We start from the raw sequence: 17,650 nt of genomic DNA on the forward strand, positions 1-17,650 counted from the left end.
CACACGTCCATATTATATGGAGGTATTCCCATTTCTGTGTTATAACAGACCTTATCCAGCACTGCTTGTGTTTCTGCAAATGTGTGTGATAATAAGCACGTTAGCAATGCTTTATGCCATGAAAGTAATGTGCAGCATGCAGAGCGGACATTACACAACACACACTGTGAATGTAGCCGGTAGCTAGATGAGCTGATAATGACCTGAACATGGAAGCATTTCATTCTGTGAAACCCGGATTAGTACAACGCAATGCATTCATAATTCACTAAGTCACTAATCTTTAATTCAGCACAATGCAAGCTAAGCAACCACCACACAGCCGGGATTTTCTGGTGCTGCAACTCATCCTATTTATCCTCAAGCTGCTCGGAATCAATAGTCATTGATCAGTTTTAAGGAAATAGCCGGACTTAAAGGACAACTAACAAGATGGATATGGAGGCTGCCATATTTATTTCCTGTTAAAACAATACTAGTTGCCTGGCAGCCCTGCTGGGCTATTTGGCTGCAGTAGTGTCTGAATCACCCCAGAAACAAAACAAGCATGTAGTGAATCTTGTCAGATCTGACAGTAATGTCAGAAACACCTGATCTGCATGCTCGTTCAGGGTGTATGGTTTAAAGTATTAGAGGCAGAGGATCAGTAAGACAGCCAGGCAACTGGTATTGTTTATGAGGAAATAAATATGGCAGCCTCCATATCCCTCTCATTTCAGATGTCCTTTAACATAGATTTGGTCAAAAATTAAACCTGCTCTATGATCTGCAGGATCATTCACAAGGCAAGCCTAGGCAGTTGCCTAGGGCCTGGAGAAAGTCTTGGGGCCTGGTAAACTCTAATCCCCTCCAAATCTTACTAAAAATGGCAGGTGACCATAAGTGGCTGGAAAAAACTGCTATCTTGCCTAGGGCCTCATTTCAGCCCAATGAAGTTTTATAAATCTGTCAGGTCTTTAACATACACATGAACGTAATAGAGAGGCTGCCATATTTATTTCCCTTTAAACGATACCAGTTGCTTGGCAGTCATCTCTCTGGCTACAGTAGTGTCTGAATCAAACACCTGAAACAAGCTTGTGGCTAATCTGCATGCTTGTTCAGGGTCTATGTCTAAAAGCATTAAAGGCAGAGGATCCGCAGGACATCCAGGCAATCTGCATGGTTTAAATGAAAATGAATATGGCAACCTCCATATCCCTCTCACTTCAGGTGTGCTTTAATGCAGGATTCACTGTCCTGGGGAGATTATATTATATCCCTAGGTATCCCAGGGACAGAAAGTCTTGGGAACCTTCCTACCAGGGACACAGGCCTCGGTGAAGGTCACTAGAGCATTTAGGGATTGCTTGTAATCGCTAATGATTTCCCTAAACACTGACAATGTAAATGGTTGGGACAGATTCCACTAGAGCATACATGTCAAGCTCCGGCCTGTGGGCCAAATCTGGCCCTCAGAGCCATTAAATTTGGCCCCCAGGTGGTTTATCCACTTTGCATTATGGTTGGCCCACTCTGGACCACCAGAGAAGCTATACTGGAGGTGAAGCAAAAGAACACCAGTGAAGCCATATGGGGGAGTTAGGGGGGGGGGGGGGAAGCGCTAAACATTAGAGAACTGTATAGGGGTGGGAGGGGGCCACTACACACCAGAGCATTGTCTAGGGGAGGGAGGGTCCACTAGACACCAGGGAACTGTATAGGGAAGGAGGACCACTAGGCGCCAGAGAACTGTATAGGGGAGGCAAGGAGGACACTAGACATGAGAGAACTGTATAGGGAAAAGACAGGGCCACTAAACACCAGGGAACTGTATAGGGGTTGTAGGAGAGTCTGCTTTTTCTCCATTTCTGTTCAGTGGAGCGTGTTTTCCTCTGGAGGTTGCGAGTATGGGTAGTGCGCCAGGGCTCGGGGTTAGGGGGTCGGTTGCGGCAAAATCTTGGTGGAGCAGCTTTCTCTAGGGCTGATGAGAGTTTGGCGATACTGAGCTGCAGCAAGATTAGGACAGGTTAGGGTGGGGAGAGTGGAGGAGAGGGCATGGAGGGGGTCAGCAAGGACACTAGGGTTGAGCTTGCGTAGGTCTCGCTGCCATCGACCGGGTGGGTGGGTAATTTTGGGGTGCCTTCCGTGAGGAGGTTGAAGGTGAGAAGGTGATGGTCTGAGGGTGGAAAGGGTGCAATGTCAAGGTCTGCAATGCTGGTGGATTTAGTGAATATAAGGTCGAGAGTGTGACCTGCAGTGTGAGTGGGGGTGTTGGCGTGTTGTACTAGTCCAAGTGAGTTGGCAATGGTGAGTAGCCGGGTCACAGCGGAACTCTGGGCTTCATCGATGGGAATATTGAAATCCCTAAGGATGATGGTGGGGAGGTCAGAGGAGAGGATGTGAGGGAGCCAGGAGGCAAGGTCATCGAGAAATTGTGGGGTGCAGCCTGGAGGGCGGTATAAGACCGCAACAATGGCAGGGAGGGGTTGGTAGAGGCGGATGGTGTGGGCCTCAAATGATGTGAATTGTAGAGAGGTAGGTGGGGTGAGGACACGGAAGGTGCAGGATGGTGAGAGGAGCAGACCCACCCCTCCCCCGGTCCTGTTGTCTGGTCTGGGGGTGTGACTGAGGTGAAGCCCCCCGTAGGAGAGAGCAGCCTCTGCGGCAGAGTCAGAGGGGGTGAGCCATGTCTCAGTGAGAGCAAGGATGGTGAGGGATTTAGAGAGGAAGAGGTCGTGGACTGCTAAAAGTTTGTTGCGGACCGATCTGGCATTCCAGAGACCGCAGGGTAGGGGGAGTATGTGTTTGTTGGTGGGATGGATGGAAATAAGGTCGGAGCGAGGATGGGTGTTGAGGTTATTTGTGGACAGAGGGCTGTGAAGTGTATGAAGCAGGTCAGCAGGGGATGCTTGACTGGCAGCAGGCTGTGGCCCAGGATTGGATGATATATCACCAGCTGCAAGTAAGAGTAGGAGGGAGAGAGTAAGCAAATGTGAATGGGATTTAAATGTTTGTGAGGTTTTTGAGCTGCTGGAGGGAGAGAGAGATTTCAGGAGAGCTAACAGTTCATGAGAAGCTGAGTAAGGTGAGGAAAGCAGAGCAGGTGAAATGAATATGGAGTGTGGTACACTGGGAGGATGCATATTGCAATGCAACTTGTAGATGTTTGCAGACAGGCAGAACATAAGAAAAAGTGCAGTAAACATGGTAATGGTCTCTGATTATAACCAGGAAGTTATGTGTTAATGTGAACTTTTAATGTAATTAGCGCCACCTACCGGATGCGCCTGGCTAACGGAAAAGTACCATTATTATTATTTAGTATTTATATAGCGCCGACATCTTCCGCAGCGCTTTACAGAGTATATATAGGCTCGTCACTAACTGACCCTCAGAGCAGCTCACAATCTTATCACTGCTAATGTAATGCTATGGGTGTGATCCCACTAGTGGGATGTGATTTTATAAAAAATCCCCCATAGCATTGCATTAGCAAGAGCCTTTTCAAATCACTAGCGCTTAGAAAAGGCTGCTAGTGGATATGAGCAATTCGAGTAGGAACACAGTAGGCAGAATTACATATGCATTTTCCATAGCACATATTGGAAAACGCATACGCAGTTCTGCCTAGTGTGTTCCTACCCTAAGGCCCCATTCACACTAGAGCGTTTTGCCGGCGATTTCGGCAAAACGCTCAAGCACTAGCGCTTTTGAAAGCGCTGGTGCAATAATACCTTATGGACCCGTTCTCACTTGGGCGATTTGTGTTAATTGCCAGCGATTATCGCAAATCGCCAAACGCGTAGCCTGCACCATTTTCAAGCGATTTCCCAGCGATCACGTTTCAGTGCTATAGAAATGCGATCGCGGAAAACAATCGCCGCAGTGTTCAGTGAATTTTCAGCTGAAGAATCACTCCCGCAAGTTTTGCGCTTTAAGTGTGAATGGGGCCTTAGAGTACGTTCTAAAAGAAAAGAGTAGAGAGAGGTGGAAGTCGTCTCTACAAGTGCTCAAAGCAATTGTAAATGTCATATGATGTGAACACTATGGGCCGGGATCCAATTCCTAGGTGACACTTTCACATCTTATCAACTCATTGCCTTTTAACCCCCTTGGCGGTATGAAACATTCCGCCAGGGGGCAGCGCAGCGCATGATAGCCTCCCCCTGCCCGCTTCGATCGCCTTCAAAGAACGGGATTTCCTGGAGGGCTTCCCCCGTCGCCATGGCGGGATGACGTCAGCGACGTCGGGACGTCATTGGGACTCCAGATCCACCCCTCGGCGCTGCCTGGCACTGATTGGCCAGGCAGCGCACGGGGTCTGGGGGGGCCGCAACGAATAGCGGCGATCGGGCGCGTGGCGGCGGCGATCGGGTGCTGGCGCAGCTAGCAAAGTGCTAGCTGCGTCCAGCAAAAAAAAAAAAAAAGTAAATCGGCCCAGCAGGGCCTGAGCGGCACCCTCCGGCGGCTTACCCAGTGTCACACACGGGGTTACCGCTAAGGAGGTTAAACCACCAGCAAGCCAGGCAATGTTCCAAATAGTTTTTATAGCACTTTAAGGCCCCATTCACACTTAAATGGGCAAAACGCCGGCGATTACTGCCAGCGGTTTGCGGGAGTGATTTTTCCACGAGTAACGCGGGAAAAAAAATAAATAAAAAAAAAAATTATCACTGGACACTGCAGCAGCGATTTTTCCGAGATTACATTTAGCGCTTCTACAGCACTGAAACATGCCAGGAATCGCCTGAAAATGGTGCAGGCTTCACGTTTGCGTTTGGCGATTTGCATTAATCGCCAGCGATTATCGCAAATCGCCCAAGTGAGAACGGGCCCATAGGGTATTATTGCACTAGCGCTTTCAAAAGCTGTAGCGCTTGAGCGTTTTGCCGAAATTGCTGGCAAAACGCTCTAGTGTGAATGGGGCCTTACACCTACTTTTTGGTACTTGCAGAAAGCTGAGTTATCTCCTAGGAGAAAACGTGTGAGAAAGTAAATTGGATCAGGCCCTATAAGTACAATTCTTCCAGTTTGTGAATGTCCTGTTTTATGTCTAATGCTGGGTACACACAATGGCTATCATTCATGAAAGTGCTGTCGGTATGGAGAATCAGTGCGGGAAAACACCGCTGGCGGTGTTTTAGACTTCTGGCTGCTGATTCATAAAAAAGTATTCAGGTGCGGTAGCAGTGCGGAGATTCCCCAAACTAGGCTGGCGGTAGGCTTGCGGAAGCACAGGAAGCAGCCGAGTTGATACATTTCTCCGTGTTCCGCTCTACTGCAGCTGCCTGGGAGGTCTGTGTCTCCATTCACTTACATTGTTATCGCCACATCAGAGGGAGCGGTACTTCCCGACCTCACACTGCTTGCGGTGATCTTCATGAATTAACATTTTGCTACTTTTTTACAATAATCACAGCACAAGGCGGTGATTTATTGCTCTGCTCGGTAGTGTCAGCTTTTCATGCGGAAAGAGGCTTTATGAATGCCGAACTTCCTCAGTGTTAGGTAAACTCAGCTGTTTTAAGCATTTCCGCATGCAGAAATGCTTTATGAATGATAGCCAATGCGTTTTCAGACGATTTTCGATTCGATTTTCCGGTCAATTTCCCGTTCGATCCTCTTATCTTTTCTTATCTATTTCCATTCACTTCTATGAGACATCGATCAGAAAAACGATTGAAAATTAGATCGGACATGTCGGAAATTATCGAACCATCTATCTGCCGACAAAACTTATGGTGTATTCCCAGCATTAGGCCCAGGGACCACTACAGAGCGAATTTGGAATTTCGGAAACTGCTTGCGATTTCCACATCGAGAAGTGCTGCAATATAAAACGTGATTCCCAGAGCAACCAAGTTTGGACCTGCAGCCATTGTGAATGCGATTGCTCCAGGAGCACCAAGTTTGGATCTGCAGCCATTGCGAATGCTCCGGGATTCACTCCACTGTAAGTGAAACCACTGCCATAGGGTCCCACTGTTACAGTGCTGTGTCTATTGACAATCGTCCGGCTCCTTGTGATATCACAAGAGCAGTTTTTCGCTGGCCCTCCACCTGCAGACTAGCGTTGAGTCTGTACAGTGTCGGCCCTATACATGTCGCGAGGCTTTCAAATCAACTGACAGCTCCAAAACTGATTATCCCTGTGCAATGACCTGTCAAAAAGTCAAATGTAATGCCTGTGACTAGACAGCAACACCAGTCTCCATATTGTTTTTATGACAACTATAGGCCTCATAAACAGGCGGCTTAAAGGACAACTGAAGTAAGAATACGGAGGCTGCCATATTTATTTCCTTTTAAACAATATCAGTTGCCTGGCTGTCCTGCTGATCTATTTGGCTGCAGTAGTGACTATAGTACACCAGAAACAAGCATGCAGCTAATCTTGTCAGATCTGAAAATAATGTCAGAAACCCCTGATCTGCTGCATGCTTGTTCAGGGGCTGTGGCTAAAATTGTTAGAGGTAGAGGATCAGCAGGATAGCCAGGAAACAGGTATTGCGAAAAAAGAAATAAATATGGCAGCCTTCATATCCATAGCTCAGCTAAAAGTGCCCAATTACCACTGTCAGAAACATGGATGTTGAAAATGTGTTATTTCGACAATATATTGAAGTGGATTTGACAAAAGCAGGCATATCACTTTAAATGCATGCTATTTTGCAAATGTATGATAGTTTGTTAGCACACAGGCAGCAAAAATGCCCTCATCAGGGTTTGTCAAAACTGAGGCTAGATTCTCACGGTATGCGTGGCGTTACCCACTCATAAAATCTTATGCACAACACAGTCGCGTAGGATGTGCTGAAATGCAGGAATCGCAGAAGGGCATAGACAGCCCTTCTACCGTTCACATCTACTGCACTGCGCAGCAGTACGATGTGCTATAAAGCGTTTGCGTACTGCTGCCTGCATTTTGCCCGCAAGCGCAGAGATGATCCCATCACTGTCAATGGATCAGCAGCGCAGTGGGCAGAGGCACAGATGGCATGCGATCATACGGCCATCTGCGCTGAAGAGATGTGAACGAGGCCTTAGTGCTCAGCCACAATATGAGCTTTTCTGAGTGCTTGTGATTGATTAGCGCTTTCGAAAAAAATAGCTCCCATTCGCTTTCATTAAAAACACGGTAAAAAAAACAACAACAAAAAAAACAAATCACGTACTGCTGCAATCTTTACCATGCTTTTAATGAAAGTGAATGGTAGCGATTTTTAACCACTTGCCGACCACGTCACGCCGATGGGCGTGGACACGGTGGCAGCCCCAGACCCGCTTAATGCCAATCAGCGGAAGGTCCTTGGGGTGTGGTTTGCAGGAGATTGAGCGCATCCCTGCTTGGGTAGCAGAGGAGCTCCACCTTCAGTCTCCCAATGGTGATCGCCGATAGGAGACTGTTATACTAGGCACAGCGCTGCGATCTAAGGCAGCACTGTACAGGGGACAGCCATGTTACTCAAAAGCACAAAAGCGATCCGCTGTGATAGGATGAATCACTTGTGTGCTGAGTTGAGCGGCCCTGCAGCAAGGCCTAGAGTTGCAGTGGCCAATTTAGTGAAAAATGGCCTGGTCTTCAGTGGGGGGGGGGGGGGGGGGGGGTTTAACACTGCAGTCCTCAAGAGGTTAAAAAGCGCTAATCAATCACAAGAAGAACACTTATAAAAGTAGTGTGGCTGAGCCCTTAGGCCAGGTTCACACTGCAGTAAAAACAGGTCCGGTCACAGATCATAATGGATGCGAATGGATCCAATGTTCACATTGGTCCATTTTAACTGATCCATTCCGCCAGTGTGGTACAGCAGCGATTTTTCCAGACAGTGGAGCCCAGCGGAATGGAAACAAAAGCACTGCATGGTAGGCAATGAAAAACAGATCCTGTTAAACACACAGGCTAAGGTCCGTTTCGCAGATAAGTGCCAGTACGCAACTGCTAATGGAACATGCATGTTTTCACACGCGTTATGTAAAAACGCACTGGACAAAGTGTGATGAGAATAATGTGGTCTATTAAAACAGCATGCAACACAGCACGCCCAGTGTGAACGCAGCCATGTAATAATGCAGATTAAGAAAACCCAGCAGAGGATGGAAGCACAAAAGCCTGGCTGCACACTGATCCTATTACCAGCTAAAAGACAGACATTATATAAAGCATTACAGATTGCCCAGCAAGCTCATGGTGAACCAGAACTCACGGGAGTGTGTAAGTGGCTGAATATACAGAGCATGTAATCCCCAAGTCAGGACAAACCAGCTTCTGCCATGGAGGAGGCCTCAGTCTAAAGTGAATTGACAGCAAGAATAGGAGAAAGTGAACAAATTAGGCAGCATAGAAAGTGAGCAAACTGGAAAGAGGCAGAAAGCAGGAGGGGAGGGGGTAGCTGCATTCCTGTGAATATGACCACACTGCTGCATTATTGCATTCTATGGCAGATGCTGAAGACTCCCAGTGACCCCAGGATACTTGGTTTGATAAAAGTTACCCCCCTGCTTACCTTACCACAGGAGAGACTAGCAGAGAGCAGACAGCACTGAGCTTCTCCTAGTTCTGTCTGGGCTGAGGGTGAGGCACCTTCCTCTCTGCAAGAGGCGGCTTCCTCTGCTCAGGCACTAATGGGTGGCTGCCCTGTCAGTCACACCCAGGCAACTCCCTCCATGTGTAGAGCAGCTGTGCGTGAGGTAAACCAGCGGCCGGGGATGCAGCATGCGCCATGCGGCCAGTTATACAGGCAGCTGCAGAGACAAAACGCCTCAACCATTAGCGTAGCTAAGGAGCTATATGGGCCCCGATGCAAGTTTTACATTGATATATGAGGCACCAAAACCTGCCAATGGTGTGTTTGTGAATGATTACCACCATTCAAAGTATCTATAGAAGTGAGTATTATGAGCACAGGACCAATAGAAAGCTAATACTGCAGTTGAAGGAAGGCCCCTCTGGCTCAAGGGCCCGATGTGGTCACAACCTCTGCACCCCCTATTGCTGCTGACCTCAACTACCTGTCTGGTATTGTGGAAACCCCCTTGTTCCCCCCATAACAGCTGACTCCACAAGACTCTGAGGCTTTGAACCACTTGCTGACCGCACACTCATACCGTGCGGTGGCAAAGTGGTAGCTGGAGGACCAGTGACGCCAGGTGCCTACCTAATTAATCAGGAAAGGCCGCTCCGGCCGTTTCCTGTTAGATCACGGAGCGGGTCTCCGTGAATAGCCTGCGAGCCGCTGATCGCGGCTCGCAGACAGGAGACATTTGTCTCCTTTGTTTACATTGTACGGCGCTGCTGCGCAGCAGCGCCGTAAGGCAGATCGGCGATCCCCGGCCAATCAGCGGCCGGGGATCGCCGCCATGTGACAGCGGACATCCTGTCACAGGCTGCACAGGACGGATAGCGTCCTATGCAGCCCCGGTCACCGGGAGGGGGGGGGGAATGTCACCGCGGAGGGGGGCTTTGAGGTGCCCCCCCGCAACATGCCACCAGCAGGAGCGATCAGACCCCCCCTGCACATCATCCCCATAGGGGGGAAAAAAGGGGGGCGATCTGATCGCTCTGCATGCCAGCTGATCTGTGCTGGGGGCTGCAGAGCCCACCCAGCACAGATCACAAAAATCAGCGCCGGTCCTTAAGGGGGGGTAAAGGGTGGGTCCCAGTAAACCTAAATCGACAGGACAAAAACGAGTTTCACTTACCTGGGGCTTCTACCAGCCCCCAGCAGACGTCCTATGCCTGTGCTGTCCTGGAACGATGCACCGGTCCCTAACCGCAGCTAAGTTTCGTTTTGCACCGACTGGCCAGTCGATGTATACTGCGCCTGCGCGGCCTTGGCCGCACGCGTCACCAGGACCATCCTGTGCACGTGCAGTACTCTGAAATCTCGTACTGTGAGGACGCGCACGGCCAGGGCCGCACAGGCGCAGTATGGGGCACAGAGGTTGGTTGTGCATACTATTACCAGCCTATGTTGCCGTATAGTGTGCCCCCAGGCCCCCCCCCTGCAATTGGAGGGAAGGGAGGCGGGCGGGGAACGGCAATATAGAGGAGGTGGGGGAGCGGCTCTGAATGACACCACAAAGGTAAATAGCGTGCTAGCGACAAGGTGCATGTCGCTAGCACGGCGGTTTTTATTACGGGGACAGCAGAGCACTGGGGGGGGACTGGGGACACACTATATGGCAACAGAGGATGATGATAGTATGCACAACCAGCCTCTGTGCCAGGGGCGTAACTAGACATCACTGGGCCCACCGAAACTTTGGATGCCCCCCCCCCCCCGTGAAACTTTGGATGGGCCCCCCCACCCCCCTTGCTTTCTGCACAGGAAAACTGAGGACCAATATGTTTTCCCCATGCAGTTTACCCCTAGATCTACTTACCCGGGGCTTCCTCCAGCCCCTTGCAGCCGACAAGTCCCTCGTCACAGCTCTGCACCCAGTACATACATACACACACAGCCGTATCATTTTACTACATGAGAGCACATGCTATATGGAGGAACAACAATGACATGCTGAACATAACATATAGTATTCACTGTAACTTTGGCAAAACATTCAGAATGTCACTGATTGATACTGTTATTACAGTATCTTGGATTCCATATGACACAACAAGCTCTCAATGAGGCAGTGACAGTCAGACATCAATCTTACCCACTCCATTGTGTTGTAAAGCCGCATCTACACGCGTAGATGCGGCCGCGATGCTCCTTATCAATCGAGCCGCTGATGCGGCTCGATTGATAAGATCCGACAGGACGGATCTCCGCACCGCCGATTCCCTGCTCGATCCCCACGAGGGGACAATGGCAGGGAATCGTGCGGGAGATAAGCGGCGCCGGCGGGGACGAGCGGGCACGAGCGGGGAATCGAATGCGGCGCACGCGCGGCGAGCGGGGACGCGGCGGGCGCGCGGAAGAGGCGATCCGGCGGCTAATCGAGCCGCCGGATCGCTACAACCTCTCCCCGTGTAGACGGGGCTTAAAAGTAATCAGAGGCCATAAGGTCACTAGCCTGTGTGTGATAAGAATCTAGCAATCTCTTCTGAGGAATTAAAGGGAACCTTAACTGAACGGGGGGTAAAGAGTTTTACTTACCTGGGGCTATTACCAGCCCCCTGCAGCAGTCCTGTGCCCTCGGCGCCGCTCTGGAATCCTCTGGTTCCCCGCTGTCACTTAGTTTAGTTTTTGACGACTCACCAGTCGCCGGCCGCCATGCGTATTATTGGACGCATTCACCAATGCAATTAGCGCTATTGCGGACCGCAACGCGTACAAAAATACGCGTTGCCGCATATCTACGCGTGCGGAATGCGGCAACGCGTATTTTTGTACGCGTGGCGGTCCGCAATAGCGCTAATTGCATTGGTGAATGCGTCCAATAATACGCATGGCGGCCGGCGACTGGTGAGTCGTCAAAAACGAAAGTAAGTGACAGCGGGGGACCAGAGGATTCCAGAGCGGCGCCGAGGGCACTGGACTGCTGCAGGGGGCTGGTAATAGCCCCAGGTAAGTAAAACTCTTTACCCCCCGTTCAGTTAAGGTTCCCTTTAAGGGCCAGTCTACAACTTTTTTTCAAAATGTGACTCTTTTGTTTGTAAGGTTGTACATGAAGTCATCAGAACTTTGCAGCAGTGAGAGACAGATGTTTTTTACGAACCCTAGGGAGCAGGGACAGTGTACAAATTTCAAAGTGTGTATGAGTCCTTATCTGTGTGGTGGACACATGCAGTCAATATAACAATGGTGCGAGAGCAGAATACATTTTTTTCTCTCCATGCCCTTAGCTGTCAGTCTCTCAAACTTTCCCCCCCACATCTGGCTATCTGAATGGGGTAAGGGGGCACATATAGCTATCTAAATAACGTTTGACTCCACCCATGACCATGTCCACATTCTGATGTGTGCCCACGCCCATTTTGTCCGATGTGTCAGAGACTCTCTTCTGCTGCGGAAGACTTCAGAAGTCTTTGGGAGCCCGAGTGCTCCCAAAGACCAAGTGCCTTCCCCCTATTTCAAAAACACTTCAGGTTTGCTTTAAATGCAGCTGTAGTAACATCACGCGTGTCAATGCTTACCCACGGTGGCATTACAGGGCATCAGAGAACCGCGACATGTCTCATCTGATCACGGCTGCTCAGTTCCTATGGGGGGGTCTGACTGTCTAGCGCCAATACTGTGTGCTAACAAATGCCCCGCCATGGCAGGAAAGCAGCTTACAGGTGGTGAGTTCAATACCTGTTAGTTGCCTGTCTGAATGAGGCCATAGGTTATCCTGAGGCGCTACAAGTTGTTAAGTGACCGGGAGCACTCCATGGATTGGGTTCGATTGTCTAGCATTTCCCACACATGCTGAATTGAGATCCTGGGGACTTGGAGGTCAAAACAACTGACATTCATCATACCAGGCCACCTGCTTCTGTTACTCCTTGGTCCAGTTCTGACACAATTGCACAAGTGTACCTGTAGGGGGGAAAAATGGTTACTTCAATAGATTCAACCCTACGGGTAATCCAGAGGCTTCACCCATCCTCATTTACCTCACCTTTTCGGCGATGGGAGATTTTGAACCACTTCGACAAGGTGCACAAAGAATGTTAAAAATGGGGGGGGAATGAAATTTCACTACTTTTCTGCCCAGTAAGGCCTGTTACACATAGTAGGCTGTGAATACAGCTGCTCCCGAGCATCGGCTTGATAGCACTTGTCGCGAGTGAGCTCTAGTATTGAGTCACTTCTGAGCGTGACGGCAGCAATGCACAGGTGTTGCAGTTTTTTGCCACCAGGTAGCTCTACTGCATGTAAACACGGAAACACTTGGCGTTACAAACGCTGGCACTAGTCTAGTTTACGGCACCCAGGAGGAAACCTCATAGGAAATTCTGCTACCGTGATTGGGTGGACAGCACTCTTTCGAACTGCTAGGTTTTAGATAGGTCGTAGTAAACTACGCCCACACTGTTCAGCCAATCACAACACTTCGCGCTATAGTGGGTGCTGTGACTGGAGAACTGTTCCCTTTGAGTTTTCCTGCTGAATCCCCTAAACTAGACTAGCGCCCCAACGCTGCCAGTCAGCTGCGTTAATTGCAGCTGAAAGGCGCTTGTGGACAGCATCCTGGAGACTGTGGGCTTGATTCACTAAACAGTGACAACTCATATCACGGGCGTTTTTGCGCGCAAATTCGCGATCGCGTGCAAACGCAACAATGCACGCGAAAACGGCTGTGATATGAGCTATCACGGTTTTGTGAATCAAGCCCTGTGTGTGAAAGCGGCCCAAATTAAACCCAAGGCATCTAAGGCTGGATAGTGTACTAGTAAAGTGCTCTGCCTCTGAAACCAGATACCTGGGTTCGAATTTCAGCTCTTCCTGTTCATTATGCCTGCAACTATTCGGTAAGGAGACCTTGGGCAAGACTCCCTAACACTGCTACTGCCTATAGAGCGCATACTAGTGGCTGCAGCTCTGTCGCTTTGAGTCTTCAGGAGAAAAGCGCGATATAAATGTTCTTTGTCTTGCCCAAGGCTAGGAGTACATAGGGGAGCGGCATTGCATTCCCTCTAAAAACAAGGATGCAATGGTGGGGGAAACCCTCACACCACACATTATGTGAGCATTGCATCGCATACAGTAAAGCACACAGTCAATGAGGAGTATGTTTCACTGCCACTGTTAAACAGGAACTTTAAGCCAGGATTGAACTTCAGTCCAATGAGTAGCTGATACCCCCTTTCCCACGAGAATTCTTTACCTTTTCTTAAATAGAGTATCAGAGAGGTCTATGTGGCTGATATTGTGGTGAAACCCCTCCCACAGTGAGATGTCATGATCATGGTCCTGACAAGTTTGCTGTCTGTGAAGCTCATTGCATTGTGGGAAATAACAGCTTTTCCCAACTGCCAAGCAAGAAATATCTGGCCCATATGCATTTCACTTTTTCTCCTGGGGTTTCTCCTAGGTGATATTGCCACACCTTGTCGTAAAATGCTTTTTGAATAACCAGCAAGCAAGGACATACTCAAACTAATTTTGATTGTACTTTTTCAGCAACATTTGGGGTATTTTTTAAATTGTAAAATGCCTAAAAGTTATTTTAAAGAAAATATGAAAATTATCTCCTAGGAGATAACGCAGGAGAAAACATGAATTGCATATGGGCCTCTGTGCATAGAACTCTCAGTAACGAACATTCCGCACAGATCGCCTGGCAGGACTAAAGATGTCGCCACCTTTGATACATTTCAGAATATAAATCGGAGTGAGAAACATTTTTACAATGGGCAATCTATAATCTATAGATGTTTATAGTAAAAAATAACCAATGTTATTCATTATGTTATTTTCACCAATGGCGTCACTAGGGGGGTGTGGTAGGGGCGGACCGCACCAGGTGTCACCAGCAATGGGGGTGACAACAAGCTCCAGGCTAAGGGAGAGTGGAGTAGGCTATGTAAATACAGACCAGGCTAGTGCCTGATGTACTTCTCCTGCCTGCTCTTCTCCCTTCTGGCTGCTCCCTGTTGAGCTGATAACAGAGTTCAGAGGCCATCAGGATCACAGTGTGATCCTATAACAAGCAATGTTACTATCTGGTGAGGTTCGAAGGTTCATGGGGTAAGAGGGGGTGACACCATGACGCACCAGGTGACACCGACCCTAGTGACGCCTCTGATTTTCACTACAGTTCCTCTTTAAGGCACGCTTTGTAATGCACTGCATTTGGATATCGGAGTCCGTTGGACGCCATCACACCAGATGCACTCTGAATGTAACATAGACTTACTATTGCGGTGCCCTGCATTCAAATGCCTCCTTTCAACACACTGCAACTTGGCCTAAAATCTGAAACGTTCCTATAACTCTTATCTAGATATTAGAAGTGCTGCACTAACACCAGCCATGGTTTCAGACTTATTTTACAGCCCCAAATGTTATGCTTCAAACCAGTAATCTATATTATTTACATCATTAACAGGGCTCATTTTTCTGATTTCACACTGGGGTTGATTTGCTAAGGATGGAACACAACTGACTGATCTCTCATTCAGAACACCGTGACAATGGCTATAAAAGTTAGTGAATTGCAGTCACGTGGAGAACCCATGGCAACAACGTAAAAAAATAAAAAAACAAGACAGCCTGCAGTTGTTATGAAAAGTGTAATGTACAGTAACTGTTAATGTGCTTAGCAACCTGAGGCCTGGAAACCACTAGAGAGTTTTTTTGGGGCATTTAGGGAGTGCTTTAAATCGCTAGCGATTTCCCTAAACGCTCTGCCAATGTAAATAAATGTAACAAATTCCACAGTAGCGATTGCGATTAGCAAAATTGCAATCGCAAGATATGCAGCATTTTCTACCATAGTCATAGTCTAATGCCCTACTATATTATTGTTATGTATTTATATAGCACTGACATCTTCTGCAGCACATTACAGAGTACATAGTCATGTCACTGACTGTCCTCAGAGGAGCTCACAGTCTAATCCCTACCATAGTCTAAAGCCACACATACGTGGAATGTCACCTGCTGGGGAACAGGATCCTATCCCATGAGCCACATTGCAGGGCCGAGGCTGTACAGCCTGCAGTATTTATGCAGGAGCTAGGTGAGTGGGGAGAATATACTTCTTCACACTAGATCACTGACCGAGCGGGTTGGGGGCTGCTGTACACACTCTAGGACAGGGGTAGGGAACCTATGGCTCGGGAGTCAGATGTGGCTCTTTTGATGGCTACATCTGGCTCACAGACAAATCAGTAGGGGTTGATTCACTAAGCTGCACCGCTCAAGCAGCGCAGCTTAGTGTGGCAGCGCAAGTAAAATTTTCAAAGTAGTGCACGGTACTGCTGTAGCATGCACTGCTAACTTACTCACGCTACCCCAAAACGAACGGCTGCACCAATTGTCCCACCCTGGACCCTGTCAGGTCCAGTGACTTAGTAGGACTAGATCCCTGCACTTTGATTGGCCCAATAGGCTGTCACTTGACAGGCAGCCTATTGGGCCAAAGTGCGGGGATCTCGTCCTACAAAGTGACTCAACCCCCAAGCCAGCTAGCTAATTGTACAAGCTGTTAGTTGGTACTTCTCCTGTCTGGCTCTCGGGGAAATTGCTGATGCTGCTGAAACCCAAGCGAAGCTGAAGATGTGTCTAACACTTCCGCTGCCCGGCAGCTCAACTGTATAAACATCACCATGGCAACAGGGACGAGAGCCCTCTGCTTTGCATGCGCACTTTCCCAGTTTGAAACATATTATATGGCTCTCACAGAATTACATTTTAACCATTTAAGTACCAGTGGTCTCTGTCCCCTTAAAGAGACTCCGTAACAAAAATTGCATCCTGTTTTTTATCATCCTACAAGTTCAAAAAGCTATTCTAATGTGTTCTGGCTTACTGCAGCACTTTATACTATCACTGTCTCTGTAATAAATCAATGTATCTTTCCCCTGTCAGACTTGTCAGCCTGTGTCTGGAAGGCTGCCAAGTTCTTCAGTGTTGTGGTTCTGCTATGAACTCCCCCTTCCAGGCCCCTCTCTGCACACTGCCTGTGTGTTATTTAGGATTAGAGCAGCTTCTCTCTTCTCTCTTATCTTTTACAAGCTGGATAAATCGTCCTCTGAGCTGGCTGGGCTTTCACATACTGAAGAATTACAGACAAGGGCAAAGCTGTTTGCAGGAAGAAACAAGCAGCCTGACACTTCAGTGCATGAGAACTGCAGGGGGAAAGAAACACACAAATGATCTCTTGAGATTCAAAAGGAAGGGTGTATACAGCCTGCTTATGTATGGATGTATTTTCTATGTGTGGACATACTGTACATCAACCTACTTCCTGTTTTGGTGGCCATTTTGTTTGTTTATAAACAAACTTTTTAAAACTGTTTTTAACCACTTTTAATGCGGCGGGGAGCGGCGAAATTGTGTCAGAGGGTAATAGGAGATGTCCCCTAACGCAATGGTATGTTTACTTTTGTGCGATTTTAACAATACAGATTCTCTTTAAGGACCAGAGACCGCTGGTATAATACCGCCGAAATCCCGAGGAATCGCCGCGCATACCCGCCGCAACTGCCATCGCTGCCACACGCCCGGATCCTCCTGACATAGACTCTGCTGTCTCTATGACGGCAGAGTCATATGAGCCGGTCAGGAGCCACTTTCATTGGCTCCTGACCGGCTCACATGGCTCTGCCGTCATAGAGACAGGCAGAGCCAGTGAGCTGCGGCGAAAGACGTCAGGTTTAAGCGGTGCAATCGGCGGGAAGCGGCGGATGCGCGCTGCTTGCGGTGATTGAAATCTATGCCCTGCCAGCCAGGAGCCCACCAAAACAGGGCGTAGATTTCAATAACCGCAGCCCTTAAGTAGTTAAAATATGTGGCGTTTATGGCTCTCTCAGCCAAAAAGGTTCCTGATCCCCGCTCTAGGACCCTCTGTAACAGAAAGCACACCTGAGGAAGGAACCCCAGTGACAGCTCTCATTTCAGTGCTTCCATTAAAAAGCACTGCATGCAGCACATTGTCCTGGGTTGAATCTCTTGCCTCTGATCTGCTGTGCTTCCCACCCTCCTTGTTACATGATGCCAGAGAGCAGATATAGCAGCCACTGGCTGGATCACTGGAGGAGAGAGGAGAAACTACATAAGGAACACCAGAA

The 17,650-nt window shown here is 48.6% G+C and overlaps 1 protein-coding gene across 4 annotated transcripts in view; it reads right to left on the minus strand.

Annotated features, from left to right (window-relative positions):
• CPNE1 (copine 1) overlaps positions 1-17,650 on the minus strand; it is a 186,927-nt gene that overhangs the window by 67,528 nt on the left and 101,749 nt on the right. Inside the window, exon 1 of one of the 4 annotated variants that reach the window (XM_068263639.1) lies at positions 8,492-8,607. The exons of 1 other annotated variant lie outside the window; for it this stretch is intronic. Coding sequence is in view for 1 of the 3 variants with exons in the window: in XM_068263635.1 (XP_068119736.1) it covers positions 8,187-8,219 (33 nt within the window). In the remaining 2 variants the exon portion in view is untranslated. Of the gene's footprint in view, positions 1-8,186; positions 8,271-8,486; positions 8,608-17,650 lie in introns of those variants that run through there. 2 more of the 4 variants (XM_068263636.1, XM_068263635.1) reach the window with 2 other exon arrangements.

Source organism: Hyperolius riggenbachi, chromosome 12 (genome assembly GCF_040937935.1).
Source record: "Hyperolius riggenbachi isolate aHypRig1 chromosome 12, aHypRig1.pri, whole genome shotgun sequence".
NCBI lineage: Eukaryota > Metazoa > Chordata > Amphibia > Anura > Hyperoliidae > Hyperolius > Hyperolius riggenbachi.